This window comes from Tursiops truncatus, chromosome 20 (assembly GCF_011762595.2).
Source record: "Tursiops truncatus isolate mTurTru1 chromosome 20, mTurTru1.mat.Y, whole genome shotgun sequence".
NCBI lineage: Eukaryota > Metazoa > Chordata > Mammalia > Artiodactyla > Delphinidae > Tursiops > Tursiops truncatus.
The window spans coordinates 5,443,729-5,461,680 of NC_047053.1; the positions used below are offsets into that span (position 1 = coordinate 5,443,729).

The 17,952-nt window shown below is 47.9% G+C and overlaps 1 protein-coding gene across 1 annotated transcript in view; it reads right to left on the bottom strand.

Annotated features, from left to right (window-relative positions):
• Positions 1-17,952, bottom strand: part of DNAH9 (dynein axonemal heavy chain 9) — a 299,550-nt gene that overhangs the window by 20,832 nt on the left and 260,766 nt on the right. The window contains exons 61-63 of the mRNA XM_033846740.2: positions 16,873-17,021; positions 7,060-7,187; positions 4,291-4,518 (exon numbers count right to left, since the gene is read on the bottom strand). Of these exons, the coding sequence (XP_033702631.1) occupies positions 4,291-4,518; positions 7,060-7,187; positions 16,873-17,021 (505 nt within the window). The remainder of the gene's footprint in view (positions 1-4,290; positions 4,519-7,059; positions 7,188-16,872; positions 17,022-17,952) is intronic.

Genomic DNA, 17,952 nt, shown 5'->3' on the forward strand with positions numbered 1-17,952 from the left:
TTAGGATGGCAGGGCTGCTGTGTTCCCGTGAGGGTTTGAGCTCCAGCAGGACCGTGGGTTGCTCTGTGGACAGACATGGAATCGCGTTTGAGGGGACCCTGCAGAGGGGCTGGGTTTTAGTCTAGAATCAGAGCTAAGGTTTAGATTCAGCTTATAACGGGGTTTGGTTTACAGTTCAAGTTCACACACATGGATGTGCTAATGAGGTTCCCAAGCACAGCTAACGGAAAAAGGGGTAGCGGCCAGGGGAGCATCGTGTTTGTCCTGTTAATGGCACTTTGCGCTGGGAGGTGGGAGGGGACTCCCACAGCATCATCTCTGATTTCCCTCCTTCCTGCCATGTTTTTCTTGCCCATCATGGAATCTTAGTAGGTGTAATTACTGCCTGTGTGACTGAAGAATCCACGGCTCATCTGCTGGGGGAGCTGCGGGAAGTGGGGCGGGGGTGGGAGTCGGAGCCACAAGAGGTCGAGGGGTGCCGTGCCCTGCCCTTCCCATCCTAATGCCTCCTCTGAAGCAGAGCAGGGGTGATCGGACATGTGGCTGCAGAAGCAAGACCTCCTAGGGGTCCCGACTGCAAAGCACAAGGCGGGAGAGACGGCGTGGCTCAGGAAGAGAGGATGAAAGACGGGGCAGATGGAAGAAAAGAGGAGCAAGAGAGGGTCCAGAGGGAGTCAGTGGAATTGCGCTTAGATTTTAAGGGGGATGGTGATGATGGTGGGGAGGGGAAAACCTGCATTTTGAAGGGCCGTTAGAACAAGAGCCCTGGATTCTTTGGAATTAAGCATGTCCTCTGAGTGAGCTCCTCTCTGTTCAGGAAGGAGCAAGATGTGGCAGGTAGAGCCCACGAGAGGCACTTTGAAAGCTCACACGAACTGGACTGAGTTCAGCCCTGGCATTTCTTCTAAGAAGTGGCCCTTAGACGTCGCTTACGTGGGGGGGAGGAGAGCGGAGGCGGTGGGAGAGGTTAAGCTTCCGGAAGGTCTGATTTTTTCCATGGAGAACCCGTGACACAGTCTCCCTGTCTTTCTGGATATGTGGGGGTCACTCTGGTGCCTTGGTTGGGTACCATACTTGCCTTGAAGGTACGGATGTGAAAGGTCAGAGGTGGGACAGAGGGCAAAGTCGCTGCCTCGTGCAAGCAAGAAGGTAATAGCTGCTTTTTGGGCAGCGCTGCTCTCTGCAGACATGTAGGGTGTTTCCTGTGTTACCTCTGACATGTGGAAAATCGAGTCCTGTTGAAAAGTGCCTTTAGGCAGACAGACAAGAAGCCACACTTGCTGAAGCTGGTTGACAGTGTATACTCACATGACGGTCAGAGAGAAATTATCACCCCCGAATGGCACAGGGGTCAGGGAAGCAGTGATAAAAAGAGCTCAGTTCTGCAATTTGTCCCATAAATGGTTGAACTAGGGCTGTGAAGGCACAGAGTGAATCATAGGCGTATGAACCAGGCCACTGTTCCAGGGCACTTGTAAATGCAGAAGGAAACCATTAAAACTCTTGTGAACAATGAATCCACTCATAAATCCATCCCTCTTCCTCAGAATGAGTGACTGAAGAGGGCTATAAGTGGCCCAAATACCAACAGTTGTGGAAGGGATGTTCCAGGAAAAGCCAGCCTCTCTTGGGATAGATTTCCCAGTTGTTTGATAACCAAGACTGTCAGACTAGCCTAGGCTTGCAGGGGGTTAAGCCCAAGGACGAGGGCCCATGGGGAGGCAGAGCAGATGAAGCCGGGTATAGCTGTAGATGATGATAACCGCCCCCCCGAGGCAGAGTTTTATAATATTAATTATTAGAAGCTATTCCATGTGAAGCAGCTGCTGCTCCCTTCCCTGGCTCTGTCCAAGACCCTCAAGGCAGGAAAGCTGGGGATTCCCTACCACTGTACCCTTCAACAGAGCAGGCTAACTGCACCCTAATGTCTTCCTCCCTCCCCAACTTTAAAAAAAAATTATGGTAAAATATACATATCATAAAAGTTACCATCTTAACCTTTCTTAAGTCTGCAATTCAGCGGCATTACACGCATTCACGTTGTGAATAGCACGTTGTGCTACTCAATGCCTTTTTTTTTTTTTCCTTTTTTCTGGTGAGTAGCAGTTGAAAAGATTCTTCCACTGAAGTGTACTGAGACATGATTCACATACCACACGTTTCATCTAGTTAAGGTATACACTTCCATGGTTTTAGCATATTCACAGGGCTGTGTGATCGTCACCACAGTCTAGTTTTAGACTATTTAATCACCCTGAAAGGAAACCACATGCACATTCACTGTCACTCTCCACTCCCCACTTTCCCAGCCCCGGGCCATCCCTAGTCTGTTTTCTGTCTCTACAGATCTGCCTATTCTAGACATTCCAGATAAACAGGGTCATACAACATGAGAACTTTTGTGTCCGGCTGCTTTCATTTATTTAGCATAATGTTTTCAAGGTTTACCCATGTTATAGCATGTACCAGTGCTTTGTTTTTATTGCCAGATACCATTCCCGTGTATAGATTCACCATCTTTTGTTTATCCACCCATCAGTTGAGCTATGGTCCCAATGCCTTTTCAGGGCAAAAATGTCTTTGCTTGGAACCAGCTACAACCTCCTGTAAAGAAGTCTGTAGATTTCAAAGTTAAGAATGTCTATTTCCCCTACATGGAATATAAAATCTAGAAAACTGAGCAGTTTTGACCTCTGGTACAGAGTACCTGGAAGTCAAGACCTATTTAGGAAAAAATAAAAAAAGAGAAAAGAAAATGCCCCCGGACAAAAAAGCACCTTGCCTTCTGCACCGTGTTGCAATGGGAAGGTATTCTGTAGGGAAAATGGCAAGCTAAAATACCCGAGGTCTCCTGGTAATGCTCCCCTGCTCTCTACTCCGGATTATGTGGGAGTTTTGGAGCTGGGTTGGAAAGGTGAGTGCAAGAGGAGGGGGCTGGATAAGTTTCGCTTCTCAGATCCCGGGGAAGCTTCCCTGCAAGTTGGCCTTTGGGCTGCTGCTACGAGGGTATCGGACGGTCAGTGCAATCTCGCGAGACTCGGCTGCCACGTGGTCTTCATCTCACGTTAACGTCAATCCCAAAGGGCTGCTGCTCCTGCTGCTTTACGCTGGGCTCGCTAGAATGGCTGTCCTGCTGGACGGCCTGTTTCAGCCGACCGAGCTGACCTATCTGGGGCTTGCAGTGAGCTTGAGCACGGGTTCCGTGAAGCTAGAGACCCGCTGGTGTTACGACAGGATGATGTCGGGGAGGACCCATCCTAGAACCCTGCCCTCGGACTCCACCAAGGCCAGAGTGGGAGATGGACGTTAGGTGGGCCCCGTGGCCCCCATCCTCCTGGTGTTCACACCTTTGCATACTCCCTTTCCCAGAAGGGTGGGACTCCCCAAAGAAGAAGCGACCAGAAAGGATGCCTTCCTGAGAAGATGCCAGGGGCCTGAGCTGCAGACTTGGCAAGCGCTACTTTATACACGGGTACATAAAGCGGTACTTTATATACCCATGGGCCTGGCCTTGGCTTTAAATAAATACTCCACTACATGAGCCTTGGAGTTCCCAGTAACAGAGATTCCAGTCATGTAGTAGCCTGCGTTTGAACCCTATGCCTGGATAGTCCAAGTCTCACTAGCACAGTGTTCTCCAAGTCGACTGTTGGATAGAAGCCCCTGGAGGGCTAGTTAGCGCGCAGAGGCCTGGGCCCCACCCCAGAGTGTGTGATTCACTTGGTCTAGGGTGGAGCCTGAGAATTTGCATTCCTGTCGAGTGCCCAGGTGATGCTGATGCTGCTGGTCTGGAGACCACGCTTTATGAGTCTAACACGCGGTTACATTCCAGTCCAGATCCCCACCATCTGCTGCCTGGGTTATCTGAACCCTTGATACTCAAGATGCAGGCAGACATCATCTGAACACGAGCGTCAGCCCCCTGCTTGGAGACGGTGTGTTTAGCTAGTAAGTGTGTGACCAGTGCGCCATATCAATTAGATTTACGGCACTCTGTCCTTCTCCATCTTGGAGTATTCAGTTAGCCTGTAGGTGTGCAGAAAGCTCCCCTACACCTCTTGCCAAAGAAACACCCTAAGCTTGGCTCCCCCAGGTGTATCTGGGAATTGAGGACTGCACTCGGCGGGCACTGGCTGGAGGTCACTTGCAGGGGGGACACATTTCGCCCATGCCGGGCACTGCTCCAGTCGGTCCCCCACCCCACCCCAGCTGTGTACTACTCTCCCACTCGGGGAATCTGCTCTTTGTGAGGCGGGGCACTCTTCTCCCCTCCCTCCCAGGGCCCCCTACCTGAGTGAAGTTGTCCAGGGCCTTGTGCAGGTTGGCGTGCATGCCCGTGGGAGGCTCGTTGGTGATCTTAACGGAGTTCTCCAGGATGCCCTGGGGGATGATGTGGCCCTCAGTGGAGGGCGCGGGCTCCGCACTGATGAAGACCCTGAACTCTGGGTGGCTGTTCTCGCTGTGCTCCTCCAGCTTCTTCTCCAGGGTACTGAGCCACTTGGCCACCAGGTGGATGTTCTGGTGGGAAGGAAGGACCCCTTGATTACAGGCATCTGCTTAAACAATTATCAGGAAGGCGGCTTGAGGAGGGACTTGGCCTTACTTTCAAACAAATCACATCCCAGCATGAGTCTCGGGATTCCCAGTAATGGGGACCCCTTGTATCCTGCAATTCAATCCTTTCCCTCGGTGCCCTAAGTCTCTCTAGCACGAGGGTCTCAAACTTGACCAGGCATCGGGGTCCCCTGGAGGGCTTGCTGAAACAAAGGTTCTCGGGCCTCATCCCAGAGTGGCTGATGCAGGTGGTCCAGGGGGGCGTCTGAGGGCTCACATTTCTACCAAGTTCTTGGGTGATGCCGCAGCTGCTGCTGGTCTGGGGGCCACACTTCAAGGGTCTAATGTGTGGTTACATTCCAAATCCGGATCCCCATATCTGACACCTGGATTTTTTTGAGCCTTTGATCAAAAGTGGGGCCCATGGATCAGCAATGTTGGCCTTACCTGGAAGCCAGTTAGAAATGCAGACTCAGACTTACTGAATTAGTGGATTTTAATAAGATCCTCCAGTGATTTGTATGCATGTTAAGACTTGAAAAGCACTGATTTAAACTTCTTCTAGCTAGCTTTCCTTCCTCCCCTGCCCCTCTCGAAACCATTCTGCTAATTGTTGCCAAACTTATCTTCCTAAAACACACTGAGACACTGCTGCTCCCAGACAGGGAAAGCTCCTACTACAAGCCCAAGCTCCTCTGTCTGGTCTTTGAGCCCTTCTCCTCCCCCAACAAAATCCCTTTCTGTCTGTCTGTGTAAAACGACATTTATTTCTTAGCACTACCTTGCAGCATGCACTTTTCACTCTAGCAAGGGTAGTCACTTTGCTTCATTACACTCTGTTTCTTTATGATGGATAGATAAAAACTCCTTGATACATATTTGAGGAAGCCTGCTTGCAGAGCCTTAAATACACAGATCGGCACAGGGCACAGTGCTTGGGCCACAGCAATCTGCTCTCTGAGTGCTACTTTCTCTTCCATGAAAAGAGAAATAACAATAATATTTTCCATACTTATTACCCAGGGTTGCTGGAAATAACCAAAGGTAATGGATTTGAAAGGGCTTTGTATACTGTGAAATGCTATGCAAGAGTTCGTAGCGATTGCTGAAATGAAACTCTGTGAAATGAAAGCATTCAGTTGTCATCACTCTATGGGAGCGGAGAGTCTGCTGGCTGCCTGGAGAGCCAGGGCTCGATGAGCCAGGCAGCACCCCCGGCCCGCAGTGAGAAACTCTGCCACTGCTTCAGGAATCCCCGCGTCTGAGTTTCATCCTGGAGGTCTCTCAGAAACCACATCAGGGCAGCCGGTAGGTACCAGGGGGAGGAAACGTTCTCTGCTCACTGTCTGGGGGGCTGGGTTCCTGAAGGTGCTAGTGCCCAGAAGGGGGTCTCTTTGGCAAATGAGCCTGAGACAGTCGGGGAGGCCACACCCTCCCAGCACCGAGCTGATCCAGTGGGAGGAAGCAGGAACCCCACTGTCATTCTCTTTTCTCCTTAGATTCCCACTGTTTCTGGAAAAGTGTTCCAGGGAATAGCAGATCCCTCTGCTGCTAGGCTCCAAATAAATAATGGGATAATTAAGGATGAAAACCCAACAACAAGAAGTGTACAGTGAGTCATCAGGAGACAGAGGAAGTTCTCGGTAATCAAAGCCAGATGGGAGGGGAGGGACTGGCTTTTCCATGTGTCCTTCCTTCACTGATTTCTTCATTGATTCTTTTACCCCATGGGCTTTGGTTGAGTGTCTACTGTGTTCACGGTAGTGTGCTGGGTGCCAAAGGTAAATAAGGAATGTCTCTTTCCCCAAGAAAATGCAGTGAAGGACATAGCCATAGCGTAACTGGTTTCCACGTAGCCATGGGTGCCCTCGCAGAGGTGGCTGCGGGAGAAGAGAGGAGTCAGCCACTCGCTCTGCGCCCAACAGCCCCAGGATGCATGCAAGCTGCGGAAACGGGAACAAGAGGACAGGCCATGAATCGGGAGGGGGAGCCTTTACTTCTTGTACATGTTTAGTGAAACATGTACAAGAAGTGCTGTAGGTATTCCTACAACGGTAGGTGTTCCAGATTCCCGACCCCAGCTGAACTCTCAGTGAAGAGGCTCAGTCCTGGTTATATGTGTGACCTTCTAGTCACGCATGTAATGAAGAGCCTGTAACACGTGACACGTGGAAAGGCAGAGCAGAGGAGAGCTCCATGGAAGGCCGGGGAAGAGATCAGCAGCCGCCACTGGATTCAGCCTCGAGCTGAACGCCGGCCTCCTGACCACGCAGCGCTGTGAGAACAGGCCTCCTTCGGGACGGGGGTGCCATTGAAACCAGAGGGAGTGGGGGGAGAGGGAGGGTATTGAGGGTGGGGTGAGGAGCAGAACACACGGGGCCGGACTGGAGGGAGAAGCCTGGGAAGTCAGGGACGAGGGCACGGAAGGAAAGGTGGCCCAGGGACTGCAGGGGTCGACCCCGGGACGGGGTCAAGAGTGACCCCAGCAGGGCAGAGGGGTCGTACCTGCAAAAGAACCCAGTGACCTTTCTTGGCAGCCAGGTCCAGCACAGCCTCAGCCACTACCTCCTGTCCTTGGCCCAAAGACACGTTGTGAAAGTTCCGGTTGTTGAAGGTATATCCGAGTTTTTTACCTAAAAGGGGCAGGGAGTGGTCATTATTGCCTCTAATGCCATTGAGTGTTCACGAGGAAACGCGCACCTCCGCGCGGCTCCCCCATCGCAGGCTGCGGGAAGCCGTGCACCCCGACCTCACACACGGACCCCCTTCCTTCACGGGGCAGGGTTGCTGCATCTTCCAGCTTTTTTTTGCCAAAGAGAAGGAAGCACTTGTCTAGACAAAATGCTTCGCCCCTCCCTCCTCACTCAGTCCCTGCCAACTAAACACTGGCGCTTGCCATCTGCCTGTACAAGGATTAAGTCACTCGCTACTGTAGCCACTGACCTTCAGCACCCTATGAAAGGAGTTCAGGCTGGAGACCAGGAATGAGGCCCTCTGTGCTCTGGGAAGAACTGGCAGAACAGGTCTTCAGAGAGTTAGGTATTCTCAGGAGAAGATGTTACGAGCCCAGCTCTTACGTGTCCTCATATCTAGAAAAGCACTCCAGTCCTTCACGGTGACGTCTGCTCTTCTGCAAACACGTGTGCCTGACTGCATGCCCCCCTCACCAAAACCACATGCGCACTGACCTCCGAGTTGCTGTCTCCCGGGCTACAGTCCTCATTTTGCCCCCAAGAAAACTTAACTCACAACTCTCACATCGTGCTTTTTTTTTCAGTTGACATCCCAAAGAGTGGGCACATGTGCCGCTGCCCTTCTGTGCAGACTCCACTTGAAGAGCAGGCATTGGGCCACCATCCTAGAGAGTGAAAGGCTCGGAGAGTAGCAAGTGTGTGGGCGTGGCCAGGTCTAACATGCTTTGCCCCCTGAATATATTAATAATGATATACATTTTACTGGGAGGCGAGGCCAAGAGGGGCAGGACTCGGGTAGTTCGGCTTCCTGTACTTTATGCCGTATGAACCTCCTCCCTGTTATTCCCACCACGTAGAACCTTTACCCTCGTCATTTTGCACGAATGAGAGTGAAGAGAGGCAAGAGGCCAGTCAAGAAGGGGCTTGGCTGCGTAGGTGTGAATGCTTGTATCTCACTGTCGGGAATGGAGTAAGGGAACAGCCACGCAAACGCACATGTCCCAGCTGGGTCACTGGAGCAAGGCTGATGCTTAAGAGTTGCTCTGCGAGCCCAAGAAAGACTTCACACAAAGAAATAACCTTAACATAGGCAGCCAGTTCTGCTTGGACACCAGCTATTCACCCAACCCAATGAAGTTTGGAGGGCTTCCCTGGTGGCGCAGTGGTTGAGAATCTGCCTGCCAATGCAGGGGACACAGGTTCGAGCCCTGGTCTGGGAAGATCCCACATGCCGCGGAGCAACTAGGCCCGTGAGCCACAACTACTGAGCCTGCGCGTCTGGAGCTTGTGCACCGCAACAAGAGAGGCCACGACAGTGAGAGGCCCGCGCACCGCGATGAAGTGTGGCCCCTGCTCGTTGCAACTAGAGAAAGCCCTCGCGCAGAGACGAAGGCCCAACACGGCCATAAATAAATAAAAAATAATAATAAAGTTTAGAGAAATTACACAATATTCTTTAGACAAAAGGATCAAAAAATGTGTAATACCATGAAGGAATCGTCGAGCAATTTTTCTAAGGTGAGATGCACAAGAGAAAAGAGGAGAAATTTAAAAGAGAAAAAGAATAAAAGTCTGTACTTAACAAATTTAGTTTCAGGGGAACTAAAATTGAAGTTGCAGTTTGATACTTGTGCAAGAAAATTTAAAGAACACTGTCAATATTGGATGTGTCTTTAAAGCACTAAAACAAAACTATAGTGTGTTCTTTAACTGTACAAGACCAAACAAGATGATGACTTTTTGTAGTGAGGAATAGTTATTACAGATTCAACTGAGATGAACCCAAGAAATACCCTTATTAAACTCTATAAATCCTAGCTGGCAATAGATTTGATGTCAGCTTTAGAGCCAAGACTATGAACAACTTATTCCAGAGAAAAAGAACAGGATAAAGATGCTGGGATTATTAGATAGCCTCGGTGACATTTCTGCTCACAAAGACCCTACTTCTCTTCTTTCTTCACAGACAAAGGGTACAGGAAAAGAGGGCTTAACGAAAGATTAGTTCGAATTCCATGTGCTGCGGCTTCCATGCCCCCACCCCCCTGTCTTCAGCTCCTCTGTCCCTTTCAGATCTTCCTTCCAGCACCCCTATGGTGGTGTCACCAGGAGCCGGGCCGCGCTGTGAACCTCCCTGAGCATCCTGGTGGCCGTCCCTCCACGAGCTCCAGTCTGAGGACGCTACAGCGTCCGTGGCCCTCCGCCTAGCTCCACATACCCCTGGGGCTGGGAGGAAGGGGAACATCCTTCTAGCCTTGTCTTGTTAATTGCAGGCTATTTCTTCTCCACTCTTGTATGAAAAACCTTTCATGTGCTCTCTTCTTTTTTTTAAAATTTAATTTATATTTATTTATTTTAACATCTTTATTGGAGTATAATTGCTTTGCAATGGTGTGTTAGTTTCTGCTTTATAACAAAGTGAATCAGTTACACATATACATATGTTCCCATATCTCTTTCCTCTTGTGTTCCCCTCCCTCCCACCCTCCCTATCCCACCCCTCTAGGTGGTCACAAAGCACCGAGCTGATCTCCCTGTGCTATGCGGCTACTTCCCACTAGCTATCTGTTTTGGGTTTTTTTTTTTGCGGTACACGGGCCTCTCACTGTTGTGGCCTCTCCCGTTGCGGAGCACAGGCTCCGGACGCACAGGCTCAGCGGCCATGGCTCATGGGCCCAGCCACTCCGCAGCACGTGGGATCTTCCTGGACCGGGGCACGAACCCACGTCCCCTGCATCAGCAGGCGGACTCTCAACCACTGTGCCACCAGGGAAGCCCTAGCTATCTGTTTTACGTCTGGTAGTGTATATATGTCCATGCCACTCTCTCACTTTGTCACAGCTCACCCTTCCCCCTCCCCATATCCTCAAGTCCATTCTCTAGTAGGTCTGTGTCTTTATTCCCGTCTTGCCCCTAGGTTCTTCATGACCTTTTTTTTTCTGAGATTCCATATATATGTGTTAGCATATGGTGAGATATCATCTCACACCGGTCAGAATGGCCATCATCAAAAAATCTACAAACAATAAATGCTGGAGAGGGTGTGGAGAAGATGGAACCCTCTAGTACTGTTGGGGGGAATGTAAATTGATACAGCCACTATGGAGAACAGTATGGAGGTTCCTTAAAAAACTAAAAATAGAACTACCATATGACCCAGCAATCCCACTACTGGGCATATACCCTGAGAAAACCATAATTCAAAAAGAGTCATGCACCAAAATGTTCATTGTAGCTCTTATTTACAATAGCCAGGACATAGAAGCAACCCAAGTGTCCATCAACAGATGAATGGATAAAGAAGATGTGGCACATATATACAATGGAATATTACTCAGCCATAAAAAGAAACGAAATTGAGTTATTTGTAGTGAGGTGGATGGACCCAGAGTCTGTCATACAGAGTGAAGTAAGTCAGAAAGAGAAAAGCAAATACTGTACGCTAACACACGTGCTCTCTTCTAAAGCACATGCTATTGGCTACATTGCCTACTAACTTTTATGTTTTCTGCCTTCTATCAACTTCCTAGCAACAGTCACTTTTATTAGGGGTTTTGGAACTTGGTTTAAAATATTCCATATTTTCTGTCTCATCATTATCTTGGTGAGCTTTAATGCCACTATGGATGACTCAGCCAACACCCAGCCTCATGCTTCCTCATCTTCAAAGAATTTCTTTCCATTTCTGTTTCCCATTCCCAGTGGCTGCAGCAAGGCCTTGTCCCTGCAAACTCTCCCACGTCTGACACATCATTCTTTCATTTTTACTCACAACTCTAACTTCCTACTGTCCAGATTGCTCACTCTCTTACTCCTCCTTGCATATTATTCTATATCAGCAAAACGTCCAGTCCATTGGCTCCTCTGTTTTTTCTAACCTTCATCTTTACCTCCCTCTTATTTTAAGATGGACCCAATAATCCTTCATTTGAGCCGTGATCTTATAAAATTCTTCACTCCATTGCCCATCCTATGTCTGCATCCCCCAACTTCTGTAAAACCACAACCCTGGACGAGTCTATGCGTTAATACAAGAGAAAAAATAAAACACTGAGTGAGCTGGTGCCACCACAAGCTGATGATTCGCAGTCTTGTGAGACCGTCTGGTAATCTTTCACATCCAGAAGTTGGCTATGTTGTCCACTCCCCTCTTCCCTTAAACTTCCTAATGGCTGCCCCGCTTCTTATGCTCAGCACTTTGCTTCACTCTTTACTGCTCCCTCTGCCCGACAAAACATCTGCCATCTGGTAGAACACCTTCCATTTACTGCCATTGTAACTGCCTCTGCCCACATCCCTGTTCCATCCCCATCCCTGCACAGCCCCCTCTCAGTGGAAGAGGTGTCCCCCGTCCCCAGCACATGAACAGATGGGTGAGTGTCCCTCCACACAGAAACTACACTCTGCCAGTCTTGAAGCTGCTCTGTAAAGACTGTATTTGCTCCATCCTAGCCAACTTCAACTGATGCTTAAGAAAAAGAGAATGGAGTCAGGAACAATGAAAAAGAGGCTCTAAGCAAAGTGTTGATAATCTAGCTGCAAAGACACCGAATTGAAAACTGTTTCTTTGAACACACCTGGTAGCAGGCTGACAAAAATCTAAAGGAACTCCTCCTCTGACCAGCACATTGGAAAGAGGAAGAGGAGGCAGTAGAAGGCCCAAGTGGTAGATAAACGGAAACATTTTGTCAATGCCAGGTAACTGGACAAAGGAGGATGGAGACCAAGCAAGATCATGCAAGAGTCAAGTCAAAGAAGGACCAGAGAAGGTGCCTTGTAAGGGTGGAAAGGGGAGGTCCTCTGTTGGGAGGGCCGAGGACGATACTGTGCTTTGAAAGGATGTGACAAAAGGATGTAAAGGAAGGAGCAAACCGAGCTGCCTCAAAAAATAGACGCGTCATCATCGTCATTTTAATGCTGTACAATGCTACTGTACTTTTAATGTTTCAAAGCCTTTTCACATCTGAGATTTCATTCTTATCTTCACAGTAACCCTGGGAGGAAGTTTTTAGGGGGTGATTGGAAACGATGGGTGATTGCTTTTAGATGAAGCAAAAGCAAAAATAATCGTGCAAATAAGGAAGTGTGGCTCATTCAGGAAGAAGGTGATGAGAAGAGAGAGAAGGTAAAGGATTAATCTGCAAAGGCAAGAAGGAATGCTGTGCGGGTGGGTGGAAGTGGGTTCCTGTTAAAACATAGGCCAAGGAAAGTGGATGGAATTCTGTTCTCCTCCTCCTTCAAAATTGTTGAGGAAGGAAAATCTTGGAGGAGACTAAGAGGCACAAAACTGCCAGAAAAGCTTAGATTCTTAAAAAAAATTTTTTTAATTAAAAAAAATTTATTTTATATTGGAGTGTAGTTGATTTACAATGTTGTGTTAGTTTCAGGTGTACAGCAAAGTGATTCAGTTATACATATACATATACCTATTCTTTTTCAGATTCTTAGAAAAGCACAGACTCTTAACCAAGTGTCAATGGATGAGCTTCAGAAGCTTAGAGAACTCCCAAAATCATATATAGAATTTTGTCTGTCTGTGGATTCATGCATTTCAGGAGAAGGGCTGGAGTGAGGATGGGGGAACAAAATCTTTCATCTGCCAAGCTTTGTCTACGTCTACATGGTGTAAAACAGTGTCTGATGGAGTCTGATGCACAGACTCTGCCCAAGCACAGAGACAGTAAGTTTCCTGAATAAGCGGGGGCCTAGGGGACATAGGGGAAAGTGAGTCAGTTATGTGGATTCCAAACCTGAGAATAGGAGTCCATCAGGCAGAATGATTAGATCCAAGATGTGGAGCACATGATGTCACCAGAGTATATGTTCTAAATGGGTGCATGAGAAAACGAATCAAACCATCCAGAACGCAGAGGGGGAGGAAGAGAGAGAGAAAGAGGCACAGGTGCCCAGGTAACCTCTAGCTGATGAACAGCAATATTGCCTCTGGTCGGGAAATATGCGTTAAGACGAAGCCAAGGGCATGGCTGAGGTGATTTATTCAGAGACAAATAACCAATACGGTTCAGGGACAGGTCAGCTTGCCTGAAATGACAGAACGCTTCAAACTACATGATGGAATAATAGTTGGGGTCAATTGGCAAAGAATAGTAGGAAATTGCTCATAAACAGGGTATATGAAAGCTTCCGAAAAGGAAAATACTGAATAAAAATGAGGAGACTAGATTTGTCATTATGAAAGGAATAAAACCTCCATGGGACAGAAGGAATACAGAATCTACGAAAAAGTGAAAGTCAGGAATAACATAGCAATAACAACAGTTCTTATGCTCATTTATTCATTTGTTTGTTAATTCATTCAACTGATATTTACTGAGTACCTCTCTGTGCTAGTTACGCTTTTAGGCACTGGTAAGAAAATGATGAGCAAGATGACACGGTCCTTGACCTCCAGGGTCTTAGCGACATGCAGGCAGGCAAACGTAAGTTAAAATTGTAAAAGAAGGGTCTAATTAGAATTGTATTAAATGCTCTGAAGCAAATAATATGTATAAGGGGAAACCAAATGGTCTTGTGCAGAGGTCAGGAGAAGCTGATCCCTGCAGGATTGGCAGGCATTGGACTGAAGAGCTGGGGAGAAGTATTTCAGGTAAAAGGAATTGCTTGAGAAAACGCCCTGGGCCAGGAGGGCTCATGATGGAACACCTAAAAGAGCCATGTAGCCAGAGAAGTGTGAGTTTGAGGGAATGTAAGATCCAAGGCTGGACAGAAAGGCCAGGCCATGCAGGTCACAGAGACCATGTTTATAGTACTGGACATTACCTTGAGAACTGTGGGGAACCACTAGAGCGATTTAAGTGGGAGAATGATAACAATCAGACCTGAGATTCAGCAAGATGAGTCTGGCTGTAAGAGCAGCAAAAATTGCAGGTGGGGGAGGAGAACCGGGATAAGTTAGGAGGCTATTGTGATAGTCCAGTGAGAGATGTGGTGACTCAGAGGAGGGAGACACAATGAAACAACTAGACTCATTTGAAACACATTTAGAAAGTAGAAGCAGTAGGACTAGATGTGGTAGGTAGTGGAGGAGGGGTCTAGGGTGACTGATTCCCAGGTTTCCGGCATGAGCAACTTGCTGAATGGTGGTGATATTTACCAAAAATGATAGAATAAAATTTCCAGAGATAAAGAGAGGTGTGACTCTCCCACTTGAAAAGGCAGGCTGAGTGCTGAGCAGGTGAATGAAAAACACCCGTACCTAACTCAGCTCATGAAATGTCAGAACACAAGGTAGAAAGATGATGCTAAAGTTTCCAGGGAATAAAAATATGTCACCAACAAAGAAACAAGGGAAGAATAGCACCCTACTAGCATATGGCCTCCTATGAATACAACTGAATTCTAGGAGACAACTGAGCAGTGTGGACACATTCTGAGTAAAAATCATTTTGGACCTAGCAGACCTATTTAAAGAGCATGTGGGCAAAACTCGTCCTTTTAGACACCCAAAGATTCAGAAATTTTACTTCCCGTGATTTTTTCCTGATGACTTATGCTACCAAATCTAGGATGAAGCCAATTGGTTGGCAGTAATGGGAGCTAAATTCTTATTTTTCATACCAGGGAATAAATAGATACTGAAACTTGATAAATTCAGAAATAGTGATATAAATTATTAGTAGGAAATAGAGAAACAATTGTCAGAAGGAATAAATTCAGAAATAGGCAAAACCCCAGTGTCTGGGAAGGGGGACTGGGTGTGGGAAGGGCTGGGGCTGAGAACTACTGCTTTTCATTTTAAACTCTTTATTATAGGTATTTTAAAAATATGTTACTTGAACTTTTTAGGAGATTACAAAAATATATATTAAATTAGTGAATAAGATAATTCTCTTCCTTATACAGAACTCACCTATTCTTTAGAGCCAAACACCAGGCTCTAAATCGACACCAGGTGTAGATTCCTTTCATGGAGGTGTATTACCTGGTCTGGATTCTCATCCATAAAGACCTGGCTCTGTAAAAACCTGCTGAGTCCTTATTTAACTTTGCAACATGTGAAGTTTTGCTAGCTTTTTTTCCCCCCTTTGGCCGCGCCACGAGGCTTGAAGGATCTTAGTTCCCTGACCAGGGATTGAACCCGGGGCCACAGCAGTGAAAGTGTGGTGTCCTAACCATGGGACCGCCAGGGAACTCCCTAGTTTTGCTAGTTTTATAGTTTTGATTAGTCATCCATTTGCTCATCCCTTTATTTAACATATATTTTTAAAATGTATTTATTTTCTTTTATTTATTTTTGCCTGCGTTGGGTCTTTGTTGCTGTGCATGGGCTTTCTCTAGTTGCACGAGCTGGGGCTACTCTTCGTTGCGGTGTGCGGGTTTCTCATTGCGGTGGCTTCTCTTGTTGTGGAGCATGGGCTCTAGGTGTGCAGGCTTCAGTAGTTGTGGCATGTGGGCTCAGTAGTTGTGGCTCGTGAGATCTAGAGTGCAGTCTCAGTAGTTGTGGTACATGGGCTTAGTTGCTCCGTGGCATGTGGGATCTTCCCGGACCAGGGATGGAACCCGTGTCCCCTGCATTGGCAGGCGGATTCTTAACCACTGCGCCACCACGGAAGTCCTATTTAATGTATTTATTTACTGAGTGCCTAGCACATGAAAATACAGAGATAGGAACTTGAATACTACCTTGAAAAGGACATCTATTCCCAGAGCTCTCACTCTCACATGAAGATACCGTAGTAGTCACTAGACAATTACAATGTGATATATAGACAGAAGGGTGCTCTAAGAGCACATAGGGAGGGGTACCCAGCACCTTGGAAATCAAGTAGGGCTTCCTGGAGGTGGTGACATTGAAACTGGTATCTGAAGGATGAGTAGAAGGTAGCCTGGTGAAGGGGATGCCAGAGGGGGGACAGAATGTTTGGGAGAATGGAATGGCTTCCATGTAGAGTGAAAAAGAGGGGCGTAGGGAAATGTAGGCAGAATAAGGAGTGCCCAAAGATGCCCATGTTCTAAATCCCAGAATCTGTGAATATATGTGACTTTACAGGCAAAAGAGACTCTGCAGATGTGGTTAAAGACCTCCAGATGGGGAGATTATCCTGGGTTATCTGAGTGGGCCTGATATAGTCATAGGGGTCCTTATGAGGGAAAGGGGGAGACAGTAAGTCCCATGTATGATTTCTGACCTCCAGAACTGTAAAATAATAGTGTTATTTTAAGCCTCTAAGTTTGTGATAATTTGTTACAGCAGCAACAGGAAACTAATAATGGAAAATAGGCTGGAGAGACAGGGAGGGACTGGAGGACGAAGCCCCCTGTAAGCCATGTTAAGGTGTTTGGACTTCATCCTGAGGGCACTAGGAGCCTGTAAAAGGACTGTACTTGTTTTTCAGAATAACTGCTCCAGCCACAGGAAGGGGAATGGGTGGGTGGGTGGTGGGACAACGTCTCCTCATGAACCTGCTACCTTACATCCCAGAGCAGTCCTCCCTCTGTTCATGACCCCCTGGGGTTGGTTCAGCAATTACCCTGATTTCTGCATGGTTAGCAAATATCAAGCATTGCAAAGTGAACCTTGAATCAGGAAAAGAGAAGCTGACAGACGCAGAGTGACAGTGCATGGGGCTGGTGCAGCCTTGGCTCCATAATGAGGTCTTCTTACCTTGATTTTCCACATCCTTCAGTGGGTCCACCCCTGGAGACAGGATAAAAAACATGGGAGTGGCTGGTCCCAATTCTTCAAAAGAGGCTGCAAAGTCCAGTGCTCTTCCCACCACATATTTGCTTCCTAACTTCTCCTCAATAAAATCTCTGCCAGGAATAAAAGAAGGTCCATGTGTGTATAGCAGTCACAGAATAATCACATATGAGCAGCAGAGGTCTATAGACATGGAAGGATGTGCTCAGGATCACGGCTTGGCAGTTACGGAGCTAGGACCAACGCCAAGCGCTACCTACTGATTAAGTCGACACTTACAACCTTTGCTGCTGGTTGTGCACCTGCTCACCTAGATCAGGGCTCCTTCTGGATCCCCATCCAGCCAGGCCACCACTGACTCCTCTGTGGAGCTGGGATGTCCTGTTACATCACCACCACCCATCAGAAGCCTGCCAGGAGCAACGCCTTCCGGAAGCTTGCAGGCAGCTAAGCCCTCCATACATGGTATCCCTGGGATCCTCCATCCCTATCCATGATTGAAGGCCCTCCAGGCTTCTAGTCCCTCACGTTCTATCATTCTCTGTGTTTCCTTTCACCTTACTCCACTTACCAATGTTCCTCTTCCTATGTCCCATTTCAGGCTAAACAAAACCTTGCAGTTGTAACCACTTTCTGACAATCCAGCCTAACTCTTGGCCTTAAAAGCTCCCGCAAGGACACTATTTTCCCTGTACCCTTCTCAGTTGGGCTCATTCTCAGTACTGGGAGCTGGGATCACGGTCCTGCTCACGGATGACCATTACTTCTAAACCCTTTCTTTCCCACTCGTGTGGCTCCACTGAGGCTCGCTTGCCCTGACTGTACCACCACGACCCCTGCACATCCCTGTCGTCCACTGCTCCTTTGGTCCCTTTACTCATTCACTCATCACTTGGACTTTGGCTCATGGACTGTCTCTCCACCAGCCTGAGTGACGTTAGCATCCATGTGGACAATCCTCCAGATTCCTAACAATCTTCCATTCTTCCCCATGTCAGCCACCTGATTCCAAGGCCACACCCTCATCCTTGTGGTTTACTTGGG